This window comes from Neltuma alba, unplaced genomic scaffold (genome assembly GCF_004799145.2).
Source record: "Neltuma alba isolate B1F8T4 unplaced genomic scaffold, ASM479914v2 tig00010592_pilon, whole genome shotgun sequence".
NCBI lineage: Eukaryota > Viridiplantae > Streptophyta > Magnoliopsida > Fabales > Fabaceae > Neltuma > Neltuma alba.
In genome coordinates, this window is record NW_021635455.1 from 1 (window position 1) to 14741 (window position 14741).

General features: G+C 36.8%; 1 protein-coding gene across 1 annotated transcript; it reads right to left on the reverse strand.

The window, feature by feature from the left end:
- Positions 1-2491: 2491 nt before the first annotated feature.
- LOC114757377 (cyclin-D4-1-like) lies at positions 2492-4626 on the reverse strand. Its single transcript, XM_028946406.1, has 6 exons — positions 4225-4626; positions 3555-3641; positions 3368-3466; positions 3076-3277; positions 2871-2995; positions 2492-2751 (listed from the first exon to the last, which is right to left on the reverse strand). Exons 1-6 carry the CDS (start codon positions 4519-4521, stop codon positions 2524-2526), a joined length of 1038 nt encoding a protein of 345 aa, XP_028802239.1. The 5' UTR covers positions 4522-4626; the 3' UTR covers positions 2492-2523.
- Between the last annotated feature and the right edge of the window lie 10115 nt (positions 4627-14741).

Here is a 14741-nt window from a genome sequence, read left to right on the forward strand (position 1 = left end):
TGCACACGATTCAAATGCGGGAGGTGGTCACGGCTCTGGATCAATGGTCCACTACACGGTACACACGCACCTCGTTCTTTGTTTGGAAGAAAGGGAAAGTGCAAATATGTGACCATGAATGTGGAACTCAGCTGTGAACAGCTGAGATAAAGAGGACTTTCCGATGTCACCTTTATGCTGAATTCTTAGAGCTATTAAAAAAGATGATAGGCACGGCCATGTATATATATTATACATATAGGCCGTGACGTGCTTGCTTTATTAGGAAGCGCGGAAGCTTCCTTTCATTGCCATGACACAAAGCCCACGCCAGAGAGTTAGAGTGATTTGGGCCAACGTAGTATTCGGTCGAACGAAGTGCCGCACTTCGTGTCGTGGGTTTCGGATCATGTCAACAGAAGTGAACAGAATGGGCCACGTATCCAGTTTGTAGTGGGTCCCAGATCTATTTAACTGTGCCCAGTGGAAACCTGCCCATCAGCTGCCATTTTTAACGTCCTGCGCTGCTTTTCACTTTCGCACCCCGCGTCACTCCCACTATTTTATCCCCCTATTAGGGCTATGCAAAAAACCTGGTAATTTGGCATAGTCCGATCCAATCCAAGCAAATTCAGTTTAGTTTGGTTCAGAAAAAATTGACTCGAAGTAAGACTAGTCTTATCAGATGGACTAGACTAGGGACTAATCCCTCAGACCAGTTGGTCCACTCCAATTTAACTTTTTTTTTTAACTATTATTTAGATAATTTTAATTTGTTTTTTAATTCTCTATATAAGTTTTTTTGTCTATTCAAATAATCAAGATTTATTGATTAACTTCTTAAATAATGAGCATGTGTATATATTTTTTACAATATAAGATCAATATTAATGAGATTTAATAAATGAAACATGACAATATTGAGAAATTGAAAGAGAATGATCAAATTTGATGAAGTTTGGATCAACACATAAGCAAAATTTTATATAGTAAGTTGCAATTTTGCTTCTCATTGAAGAAAAAAAATTTAAAAAAATTTAAATTGAGGTCCTGGACTGCCTGGACCAGTCTAATGAATCAAATCTAGTCCAATCCGACCTCAGGTTGGTACTGGATTAGATCAAATTTTAGACTGTCTTTTTCAACTTGAGATCTTTACTAAACTCGGGTTGATAAAAAATCCTGTCCCATCTGGTCCATACACACCCCTACCTCCTACCGTATCCCGTACGGTCCCTATTGATCTGCTGTTGTTGTTCTTTTGCCATCGTTACCCAGGCTTTCCTAATTAAGGTGAACATCACAACCCCTTCTGAAAGCTTAAGATAAACATTACAAGCCTCTGAACACTAAGTTTGGGCCCCCTGACCAGCTTCATTCTGCCCCGTTATTGAGTAATCGAGAGAAGCTTACTATTTGCATTTTTGGGACCTTTTGATTTTCTTCTCTAGTTTTGTTTCTGAAAACCATTTTGTAAAATGATTTTAGAAGATTACTTCTGAAAACAAAGCCAAGATATCTTTAATGGTTAATTACAAGACAGCTAAAGAATTAAGAGAAATAACAAAACCTGATTTTAGGATAGGTTTTGATATTAAAAAACAAACCTGAAAACTTGTTTGATTTTTTTAGTTTGTTGCACGAAAGAGGAAGAGGTGCACTCAAGTAATAAAAATATTATGTGTTTTCATGTTTTAGTTTGGCTGACGCCGTTCTTTATCTTCGGAATAAACCGAGCCCTTCTATTCACATCCAGAGACATGCGGGAGTTTCGTATCCTTCATTGATCACCGTTGACCTTTTCCCCCCACTAACATGTGAGACTGCTCGTCCATCCATCACTATTCTTCCAAACGAAAGCATGGGTGGTTCGAAAATAAATAAAATCACACCATATAAAATTTAGCACAAAGATACACTCCATCCGTACATAAAATAAAACCTTCAAGTGTTTAATTGTCCTATATTTATATCTTTGCAAAATTTGATTTAAAAAATAAAGATCTTTTCTGGCAGAGCATGGCTTTTGCACGCTGGGACCTCTTTGATGAGTTCAACAGTTCTGCTCAAACTTTTATTTAGGAAAATACGATATAAAGTTATAAACAGACAACAGGATAGGGGAAAGAGAGAAGAAAGGAAAAGAAAAATTAATAACAAGGTCGTATGAAAATAACACTAATATTTATGTGAGGCTAGTGCCTGTACTGAAAAAGAATAATAATAATAAAGCCTAACACAAACTGTACTGAAAACAAAATGGCACTGGCATCCAGCAATAGGGCCGCGCTTTGCGATCTCTGGTCCGTAGCTAGCTGTTAAGAGCTGTAAAATTATTTAACAGCAGCTCCGACAAATAGGGTGGCCCCTTCCTCCCTCAGAATTCAATTCAACCTCTTTCCCCGACCATCATTTGAAGCTCACTTCCTTCGTCTCAAAATTCACCACCAGCTCTGCCTCCTCTGTTTCGACCAAGGGGGGGCGGCACCTTCCTATAAACCACACACTCTGTATTCTGAGTAAAGCAGCGTGCCTCCAAATTCACTACAACAGCTCTACTCCACTGTTACTTGTATTGTTTAACTTGATCCTTTTAGGATCGGGGCCATCACGTGACGAAGACGAACTCCCACATGAACTTGATCCTTCGCTTTTATGGCTCCAGCATAATGCGGCCGCCTCCCACACCCCAATTGGGCTCTGCGCCACGCAGTCTTCTCTTCCGTTTGATGCCATCTCCTTTATTATCTTCAAGCACTCCACCACTCTCTCCTGCCCAACACAAACATACAAAACAAACAAACAAACAAACCAGCATAGTTCAATTATGCGAGTCCACATGTAGCACTATTCCTTCGAAATCCACCACATGTGTAAGCCATTCATTTTACCTTTTCAACATGTTGACTCAGCACCGAAATTGCTTTCTCCGTATTCACCGTTTGGGTTTCCCTTACAACACATATTGCCACTGCCGCTGCAACTTCCGAGGGCCTGAATTCCAATAAGTCAACCCCTGCATTCAATGATCATTATCTTCCGTTCCTTCCATTTATAATTGCCGTTATTACAAATAGCAGAGCCGGCAGTGCGTACCTCTCGCTGTGCTCGATATGATTTGGATGGATCGCGATATGGAACTTCCTTCTGGTTTCTGATCATCATTCAGCTTGAATAGAAAATAGTCTATGAAGGAAAACGGAGTGATGGCCTGCATTCTCCACCTCAGTGTGCTCAGTACCAAAAGTTCCATTCTTTGTATTGTTCTTGCTTCAAATACGAACTTTGATCCTCCCACCTGTACCAAACCCAACGTTAATCGCCGCGTCTTTGATCGGCACACAGCCTGGCCGGTATTATTTTAAGCATTAAAAACACCATTGCCTACCTGCAAATCAACAGACAGGGGAACTTCAGCCTCTTCCATTTTGGCAGCGAGAGACAGGCATGCCACGGCCAACAATTGCATTGTCCAGCCTTTTCCCTTCTGCATGTGGATCCATTAGATCAAAACCGGAGCAGAATACAACCAGGAAAAGAACAAAGCGTTGATCTTTTCACGCTTGGACACTTACTGGTAATTCGTATGATGAAAGGAAACGGTCCAGATAGTTTATGGATAGATATGTACAGAGGGGGCTGAAACCGAAGTGCTCTCGAACCTGTGGAACCAGTATCCCCGTTAATCAAGTAGAAGACAACGACACAGGACAATCGGATAATACCAACCGAACATTATGAACTCAGAATCTTTCGCCCAGCGATTGACCCCATGCTCACGATGGTTTAATACAGGTTATGAGATCGAAACGGAAATGTATGTGCATATTTAAACATTAAAAAGAGAAAAGAAAAGAAAAACGGCAGAAATGCATGAACACAATCAAAACCAGATGATCAGATCGGCTTTAGAATATAAGGAAAATCCATTAATTTCACCCCAAGCAATTGAAACTTAGTAAAGGACCCACCACGGAGCACAGAACGACGACACTGTTCGTTTAACTGAAATCTTAACAAAACACTTTTCACATAAATCACATTTTTGCTGTGTTGTTTAGATTTCAGAGCCTAAAGGAAAATACGAAGATTCAGAAATCAGAAACATCCGTCTAAAAATGAAGGAAAAAGAAGTTGGCCATATTAATTGCAGCAAAAACAGGATATCGTCCGTTAGGAAACTGAATGGTCACTGTGATTGTTAAGAGCTTCAAAAAATAAAATTAAACACAGCCTGTAACCCACCTTTTCAATCCAATCAACGGCCTCCTTTCTGGCCCCAAAGTCCAAATCCGCAGTTCGTAGCCTATTCAGGTAATCTCCTGCAGGCAAGTGGTCGCATTCCTTTTGCACCATTTGCGCTAAACACTCGTCACTCTGCAATGGCAACCCATCGTGTCGATCATGAAAGCACAGGTTATGGTTACGGGGTCCGCGTGTAACGTCCAACGGCTCCATCGTAGCTCCATAATCGCCATCGTCGAAAATGCTGTCGTCTTCTGCGCAGAGAAGTGCCGAGACACAATCGAAACTGGGTGCCATTGCAAACAAGACCGATAAGCCTCTTTCTCGGCCCTTCAAGGCAGAACCAGTTTTATAAAACGAGCAACGCAGACAAACAAAGAAACAAAAATGAATCTTTCAGATAACTGATTAAGCGTTCCGTTTTGTTTTAGAGAAGAGAGGAAGAGATGGAGATGTGTGAGGGAACGATTAAAGAAGAAGAGTTAATATGGGGAAATAAGAACAAGAGGAGAATGAATGCAAACTGTCCTTCTACATATGAGGCAGTGCTGTGCTCTGTTTCAAGGAAGAGCTGAAAAAGCTGTCGACAGAGAGGACCTTATGAAGGAAGAGAACGCCTCTTTTTAGGGTAAAAGGCAGAGACAGGGGGGGAGTGGGGGCCCCTAGTGTGGGGTGCGGCAATCAGAAGGATATGACCGAGTAGTTCATACTTCATAGCAACCAAATAAAAGGATTACCCTTTTGTTATATTATGTGAACAATTATAATATTATGGATGTTTAAATTTTAAATATACCCATGACCGGAATAGTATTAAATATAAGAGATGAGGAGGAAGGCATAAAAATTAAAATACTCCCTCCGGTCTTACATCTAACTTTCAAAATCTTATATATAAGTGTCAAATAACTGAATCATGCTTAATAATGATAACAGTTAAAATTAGTTAAAAATAATAAATAAATAAAAAATATCTTTTTTTAATTTGTATTTATTTATTAAAAACGTAAATGAGAATCAATAAATAAAAAAATGATGAAAAAAATATATGAAAATAATATTAATGAGAGAGATAGTACTAAAAACAGTCAACTAGAGACAAATAAGCTGGTAAAAAAAAAATAAAGACAAAATAAAAATAATAATAAATACTTGTACAAACTTAAAAATAAAGTTTATATTTTAAACCAAATCCATTTAAAAGTAAAGTTTACATATAAGAACCCAGGGAGTGCGTGATTATCCGGTGTTTCCTCTGATAACCGAAGATAAGTTAGGACAGGGAATAGCGAGATAATTTTACCAGGTCGGGATAATGTAAAAGAGGAAGCCACTTGGGAATACTCGAGTGGAGTGCTGGGGACAAATGAGGGACTGGCCGTGCATGATTTCCTAGTTTAAGTTACTAGTAATTGAGAGGAAATGTGACACATTTTGCTGCCTGAATCCGGAGGGCCGGTTCAGCCAAAAAAGGGGAGAGTTTTGTTTTTTTGGGGTGACAGAGGGACGAAAGCGTAAAAACACAAAGGAGGAGGAACAGGAGTGGGAGGTGTCCCGTGGTGACGCGTGTTGCGTCACTCTCAGTCTCTCACCGCAAACACGCAATGACGCAAACGTCCGACTATTCTTCGTTCACTCCTTCGCTGCTCTTTTTTGCCTGTCCCTTTTTATGCTACAGTTACTCTTTTTTCTCATTTCCTTCTTCGCCGCCTCAATTCCTTCTCTTCTCGTTTTCATTTATAATACTCTTCTAATTCTTAATATAAAACCTATTTAATTAATTTGATTAAATTAAAAAAATTAATTAAGTTAGTTAATTATAAAAATATAACACGTTTTTTTCTTAAATACCATGATGATCTTTTTTAATAGCACTTCTTCCTCTTCTACTTGATTATGGTTGAGAGAGTATTAATATGGGTAATTTAGAAAAAATTAATAAATATGAAAAATGAGTCTTATATTTAAGATTAAAACCAACTTAACAATTGGTTCCTATATTAAGGATCGGAGGAGTACAAAATTATTTATTTGGCTAATTCTCGCGGGTTGATTAAACTAACTTAACTAAGATTTATTATTTTATTCTTTCACTCCTGTCCTTATTTAATGCTCCTGATTTTAAATGGAAAAAAACAGTATTAATAACAAATAATTTCATACATTCAATAAGAATATATTGAGAAAAAAAATTAGATAATCCTCAAATTTCTTAATCTGTCTTATAAATGGAAATAAACCATCTTCTAAAATTTTGTCCAATAAATAGAAATGGAGGGAGCGTGGCTTGTATCTGAGTATCTGACTCAATGTTGATTTTTTTTTTTTTGGTGAGATGCTGATGTTAATTCTATTATCCCCCCATTTCAAAAAATATTAGTCTTTTTGACTGTGAATTTTTACACTCATTTCTAAATGTTTTTAAATTAAAATGATCGTTCCATTGAGAAAAATATGTTCAATATTTGTTTTTTATCGGAAAGAAAAATATGTTCATTAGCAAGACTCGTTTTTCAATTGCTGCATTTACTTTAGGCAATGTTATCTTTTTTTTTTACCAGCTTTCGGCAATGTTATCTTGGACCATAGTATTATTACCAACAGCATGACATTTTTATTTGACCAACAGCATGACATTTGAGATCATAGAATATACATAATTGATATATATTTTTCCTATACTATAACGTTGGAAAAAATAAGAACATACAACGTTGCTTAAAAAAAAAAAAAACTGCGTAGGATTCCTGATAACGGCAAAATGACAGCTGGTAATTCTGTACTCATGTGGGTGGTCATTTAGCCCGAACGAAATTTTAGTGGGAGTGTGACACCAAAGAGAATTCGGGAGGTCCTTTTAGTTTTAGCTGGTGATGCAATTAACGTTAACAGCATTAATAACATCTAAAACCGATTCGCTCTCTCGGTCTCCCCAAGATTGCCTGAGAGTCAAAAAACGCCATGCCTGCAAGTCAACTGCCTTCCTAATTCAAAATGTAGTAAAAGACAAAACATATTTAAGGACCCCGTGGAAATGCGTAACCATTTGTATATCATGTCTGGTAAAAAAAAAAAAAAAACCCCTTTGTATATAATGAGAACTCCACGTGAGAGGACACTGATGGCCTCCCCGGTAGGGGTGGAAACAGGTCAGGTCAGGCCAGGTTTTACCCTTAACAGGCCAGGCCTGTATTGAAGCATGTTGGCCTGAGCCTGGCCTGTGGCCTGTGACAGGCCTTATATTCAGCCTAAGCCTGCCTGTTGGCCTGAGCCTGGCCTGTGGCCTGTGACAGGCCTTATATTCAGCCTAAGCCTGGCCTGTGTAAAAACCTGGCCTGGCCTGAAGCCTGTTAAGAAGCCTGTATTTTTTTAAAAATATTTTAAACATATTTAAATCAACTCAACATTATAATAACTCAATCCAAATTATATAAAATACAAACATAAAATTATCTAAAATATTTAAGTGAAAAATATTTAATATTCAAATGGTAGTATATTATTTTGTTGTTCATGTTTCAAATTATATTATTTAAGTGAAAAATATTTAATAACTTGAGGAGAAGATGTAGTTAAAATGGTCACAATACAAGGGATAAACAGAAATCAAATTCATAGAGGGGTTATTTCTATTGTCAATTGTTGATGATGTACGTTAGAAAACCTAAGTAGTTTTGTATAGGTAAATAAAAGTCAAAAATGACAAACACAAAATCATCATCGGGCAATAGGATTTGAATGAATAACAAAGTGTATATTATAGAAATCATCATCCAAGGTATATTGAAGAGTAATCCAAACATGGTCTTATTCAGGATAAAAATGTGGTATTGGGCATATTACAATATTAATCAAAACATGGTATTATTTTAAAAAAGTTAATTATAAACTTATAATTATAATATTTTTAAAAAAATATAACAGGCCCAGGCCGTCTAACAGGCTTAACAGGCTTATTAAAGAGCCTGGGCCTGGCCTTTTAAGAGAAACAGGCCTTTAAAAAGGCCTAAGCTTGTTTTAATTTGGAAATAGGCCAGGCCAGGCCACTTACAGGCCAGACCACAGGCCCCTGACAGGCCGCCTGGTCTATTTCCACCCCTACTCCCCGGTGTGTATCGCTAAATAAAAAAAAAAAATAATTATTAGAACAAATTGATAATGAGTCAGCCCATAGATATAAAGGTTTTGTCTCTAGACAACCTGTAACTATCTTTATAAATACTTTTTGAATTTGAAGATATGTTTTAGTCCTTAAAAGCTCTAAACCCAAATTCAGTTGGACTTTTCTTTACCAAAAGGAAAATTATCAGAACAAACATTATTGAGCGGCCGAAGAATAGACATTTATGGCGGAGGCACTAATAAAGGCCTTCAGTTTGTTTCCCTCTCTTTGGTGATTAGACAGTTAATAGTATACTCTACAATTTACATGCTCACGCTCACCCCACACGCCAATCTCCCTCTAATCCTCTCTGAGCATGAACTTGCACTGCATTTTGCCATCTTGTGAATGAAAAGTCCTTTTTCCGGAAGAAAAAAATATAAAGGTGGAAAAATCGTTGTCAAAATCATCCAGATTGCTAATATCCGTGTTGGGAAAAATAAAGTGTTGTCTCTTATGCTTGGCCAGTGGGCATACAATCGCAAAAAGAGATGCACTTTTGGTCTTTTCTCACTTTTAGGCGCGCCTCTTTCGGGAATGTGTTAATTTTGGTTTAACAAGTACCAATTCCCTTTTAACACGTTAACCCCTTCCCTAATCACTATTCCAAATTTCCAATATCTCCGCCAGATCCTCTCTGAGCATTATGCATGCCTACTCAGCAACCATGCTGCTTCACTCGCTTCACCTTACTAGAAACCGATGAACTATCCATCTCCAACCGGCAATTAATTAAGCTATATACTTGGTTTCCTAATTACATATTTTTAATTAGTTTGTGTAATAACAGGTTAATTTGTGTAATTGCAATGAGCCAGACTAGTCCCTCCCAGACGTGTTTCTCATGGGGTCTGGGTTTCCTTGGTAATGGCGTTATCATTCTCTTTACTTTGATAGAAACAGGGGTGGGGCTTCGACCATGGGAATTTGCAAAGAAAGAGTTCTGAGTATATGAAGATCGATTAGATTTTGTGCACAATGTTGGTCCAGCATGTTTTGAATTTATCATATTATTCGCATAGATGCGCCTCGACTAGGCATTGCTCCTCTCATCGCCTGCTAGTAATTTTCAATTCTCTTGCTTTGGGGTTCTCTCTTAAATAATACATCAAACAGATAAATTAATATCAAGGAAAGTGCATTGTGTTTTTTTTTTCCAACATCAATGAACACATTGATGGCAGCTTGGTTTACGTGCATCAAGTGAAGGGATTGCAGATGTAGAAAGTAGAAAAAGGAAAAGCACAAGCGACAGCCTCCTCTCGTTTTATAATATGCATTATGCAGATCAAGGTACAGTATCTTTCTTCTTGGTTAGAAATTGGTACAAGTCTCATTTCAAAAGAAAAATGGTTGGTACTATTCTGAATCAGCTGTCCAAGTGCAAATTATATTTTGGCCCCAACTCTTCGAAAGCTGTGTACTTCTAATTATCATGACGTTTAATTACGGGGTTCTTTTCTTTGTTTGCCGGTTCCATAGCAAGTTAAGAGTACACTTATGCAATTAAGATGTATAATTTCGTCGGCGAATCTTGACTCTTTCTGGTTTGTAGTCCTGAATCATCATTATCGCTTGTCAATCTATGACCAGTTAGCCGTTGAAACACAAGGTGACAAGAGTCAGGATCAATGTGATTGATCCAGATCGGCATAATACAAATAGGTTGCATAAGATCCCCAGTTAATTTGTAGCCATTTGACTTGACCATAGATCATCATTTTGGATGACCAATAATGAGAAATTTCAATTGGTAGAAACGGGAGTTTAAAAAACAAAAAGCCAAAGCGAGTAATTTGAGTTTAACTTAGGATGCCGGTTTCTTGGATTCAGTAAGCTAAGCAGGAGACGTGCTCGCTTTAACTTGAATTTCCAAAAGAGACTTTATGACACAAATTTCTAACCCTTTTCTCCAATCCTATCTTTGAAGTCCTCCTTTATTTCTATGGTCTCTGAAAAATCAAACCTTCGTTTTTTCTTTAAACGTGCTTTTGAAACAGCGAACACTAATCGCATATGGTTGGTGTCAGTTATAGTGCAACTTTCAAAGCCTATATTCCCACCAAGTCTTATTTTAAGCATGTGGCAGAGAGGAGGCATAGTCGGTAAGACTTTTGGTTATGGTCTAAAAGATAGTATTGATCACTGTTTGAGATCCGAGCTTCACAGAGTGTCACTCACACACACCCCACTCCTCCATTTTTTTAACTCATCTCTTCTTCTCCCTCCCTCGTTTTACTGCTTTCCCTAGTCGCAGTCAAATGTTGCGCATATGACACTGTTTCCATTTCTGTATATATTTTAACTTAACCATTATTTTACTGCCCTTTGTTCTGACCGCATCTTTTTTATGCTTTGTGCTCAGCATGCTGCATGCCTGCACCTTCTTCACCTCTCTCTATACTTTCTATTCAAAGCCTGCCCTTTTACGTTCCTGCCTTTGCTTCCATCCTCACATGCCTATTTATGACTTCCCATCCCTTGTTATTTAGTGTAGCTCCATCTAATCAGTTTTGATTCGGTTCCTCGTAATTACACGCAGTATTACAGATTTTGTCCCTATTGCGCAGATGCGTTCAAAGGCATATGGTCGCACGGGACTAACAATTGAACACATGACAACGGAACAAAAAAGTCGGAACACCTGTTAGAGAGCTCGCTTCTTGTCCTTTGTGCTGTACGTTACGTCAATGGATATTTTCAGGCTCCTCTCAGTTTATAAGCAGCAATAGTCAAATAACGGATTGTTCCTTCTGTTTTTTTTCCTCAGCAAAATGAATATGCTAGCTATGTATTGCGGTAATATTAGTGCGAATTAGGTGTGTACAAGGAGAGCCTTTGATAATTCCATGAAAGTAACCAATGATAAGACGAGCCTCTGATTTTAAAAAAAAAAATGTGGTGTTGAGTCGGATATAATTAATAAAGTGGGCGAGGTTGGATTGGGTTTGAACATTTTCAATACGAAAAGAAAAGAAAATGATAATGGAGACAGAGAAGAGAGTTCTTGAGATTCACTATAATACTAAACAAGGCACTGTTTCTGTATAATAATGGGATAAAGAAATGTCTGCTAACAAGACAAACGAGAAAGAAGAGAAAATGGGTCACTGTGTCTCTTCATATAGACCTCTCGCAAGCATCCAGAACATCCGCCGTATCTCCTGCGAAACCCAGTCATCTTATTTAAATAAGACCACCAACCCGAAGTAATGATACAGGTATTATTATAGGAAACCAGAGCCACGTGGAAGGTGGAAGACCAATAGTAACGTGGTTTTAGGTGGAGGATGGGAACATGGAAAAACAAGGAATAGGGAGGAGGAGGATTATGGAATGAGCTGGCAAAGGGAGGCAGGCCAGTGTTGGCAGAAGCAGTGTCTTTATCAAAATCATCAAAAAAAGTCCAAACAAGAAGGAAAGGCATTTGGGAGCACGGGACCATATGCCTTGTCTGGGGAAGAGGGCTGTTTAGCTCGTTTCATTAATAGTTTATTGTCCCACTAACACCGTAACACTCTCCTCGCTCTCTCTCTATCTCTAACTAAGATCACTAATCAGTCCATCCACCTTGGCGGTTTGATTTGGATTAGTCAAATCACTCTGAAGCCTGAACTCAATTCGATGCTTTGACCCTCTCAGTACAGAGTTTGACGCAAACCACGCGCTGCATCATGAATCAGCCTCGCATCTTCCACTGTTCCTGTTGTTTTTTCTTTAATTATATTATCATGGTCATGAATTGCCATTGTAAGCTTGTGTTAGTAAGTACTTATTATAAGTATTTTTACAATTCTTTCAAATACTTTTATTGTATTTCATAAATTACAATAAAAAAACTATTTATATGGCATTCCTAATAAACAGAGCTACCAAACTACGATATTTTTGTTTTCTTGCTAGTTTCCCATTCTTCCTGCCACCAAAGTAAGTGTCGTCCAAACTTTGTTACTAATGCTGTTTCGTGCCTTTGTTTTCCCTCCTTGGGGGGGGCTTCCTCTCCGCTCTCACCAGTTGACGGCTTCCTCTCCGGTCTCGCCGGTTGACGAGCCCCGTGACATGTACCATGACAATTCTGCAATTCTCAATGTAAAGAGAGCAATGACGATTTGAAAGGAAGAAATTCAACGTAATGCTATAATATTCAATGTCAAATAATTTTGTGTCTATAAAACAGTATGTAAGAATCATCTCTTCCATTTCAGAACAATTAGTTTTATTTTTGAGTTTTGATTTTATTTCATAACAAATGTTACTCATAAAATGAGTAAATTATTGATTATTTTTGGCGTAACTCAAGTCATCTTCGTCTATATTGAGTATTATTTAATTTTAAATGATTATGACACTATTAAATTAAGTAATACTGTATTTTGTTGGCAGATTTTTTTTTTTGCTGCACATGGATATCTTCCTATTGAAAGCCATTTTTGTTTGAGATGCTGTCGGACATTAAATATGAACATTTCTTCCAACAATAAATCAAACTTATTTTGCCATTTTATAAGAGACTAGTTTTTTTTCACTAGACTTAACTCAGTAGATTTTTGTAGATTTTAACATACTTATAGCATGAAAGGGTGTTTCAAAAATGGGCTAAATCCCACTCAGGGATGGCCCACTCAGTTGTGCTTAAACACATGAAAAAATTGAAAACAAAAAACCCAAAGGACACCAAAGGCGGGCAAGATGAATCGCAGATCAAGCAATTCTATGGCAGAGTTACCGTCCAACCCAAATGCAGCTGCTGCTTTTCACTTAAACTCGATTTGATAATCAAAAAAATCCGAATTCATGGGCCGCACCGACCCATAAACTTGATCTCCGCCCTTCGCCGGTGCTCCATGCGGCCAGCCCAATTGTTGACTTCTCAGTTCTCACAAACAGTTAGTGTTTGCTATTCTCCCCCATTTCTGAGCTCTCGTCCTATTGCTTTAATTTTTAATATAAGAATTAATTAATTAATTTAAGTAAATAAAAATATTTTTAAAATTATTTATTTATAATAAATACATATTTTTTTTCCTAAAACATCCTTACTAATAATGTGTATTAGTTATAACTGCTATTTAATAAAAAATTTTAACATGTGCAACTACTATGATTATTTTGAAAAAAAAAAGACAAATATGATAGATAAAATGAATTACTCCTCCAATCCTTCATATATGACCCAATTGTTGAGTTGATTTTGATTATAAATATAAGACCCATTTCTCATATTTATCAATTTTCTCTAAATTACCCTTATAGATACTCCCTCAATTATAATCAAATAGAAGAAGGAGAAGGGGTATTAAGAAAGATGATTATGATGTTTTAGCAAAAACGTGTCACATTTCTTATAATTAACTAACTTACCTAACTTCATTAATCTAATTAAATTAGTTAAATTGGTCTTATATTAAGGATTGGAGAAGTATAATTTCATACTTATGATCAAATTAAAAGTCAAATTAACTCTTATAGTAAGGATCAAAAGTAGTATAATTTTTAAAAGTTTTTACTTACATTTTTTTATTTAGATATAATCTCTGCATTGCAAGAAACAAATTTAATGATTTCTTTTGATTGGATTCTTCAAAATAAACTCTGATAATTTTATTCTCGAACATTTGTCAATTAAGGCTGTGTTTGGGTGACACCCCAAACCATGGTTTGGGGAATAAATCACCCAAACACCCACTCAAAAACCAAAACCATGGTTTTGAAAAAAGCAAAATTTTTTTGCTTTTGGAGAAAAAATGGAGAGTGTGAAAGTCTATAGGATATGTATCTTGTTATATTTTTTTATAAACATATTTAATTTTATATTTTATAAATATATATACATATTAATTATTTATTAATTATATTATCTTATGTATTATTAATTACGTTAATAAAAAATATATTATTAACAATTTTATTCCTTCAAATTAAAATGTATTATTAAATCTATTTTTTCTGTAATTATCATATTAACTTATTTTTTTTTAGTAATTTGTATATATAAAAAGTGCTTCTGATAACAACTATCCAAATACTCTCACTTTTCAAAATCACTTTTTCATAAAATATATTCTTTCCAAAATCTATTCTCCAGAATCACTTTTCCAAACCACGGTTTGGTTTTATCCAAATCCACCCTAAAAATAGCCCGCACTAGCTGCACTTGCTTCTCCTAGAATTTTGATTAATTTTTTTCCCCCAAAAAAGGACAAACGTTAGGAACACGACGACGGGAAGCCTTCGGGAGTTGGGGAGGGATATACACGTGGCACATGCAGGAGCTGCACACGTAGGTCTTGGCGCGTAGATGAAGGAAGAAGAGGGTATCAAGCAAGGGAAGCCGATGAGGGCTGATGGACACGCG

Bases quoted from the DNA above. Each gene is read 5' to 3' on its own strand.
- LOC114757377 (XM_028946406.1), bottom strand. From the start codon at position 4,521: ATGGCACCCAGTTTCGATTGTGTCTCGGCACTTCTCTGCGCAGAAGAC. The intron at 3,278-3,367 runs GTAGGCAATGGT...GGTTTGGTACAG, and splicing joins CCCTGTCTGTTGATTTGCAG to GTGGGAGGATCAAAGTTCGT. The intron at 2,752-2,870 runs GTAAAATGAATG...TGTGTTGGGCAG, and splicing joins TGAGTCAACATGTTGAAAAG to GAGAGAGTGGTGGAGTGCTT.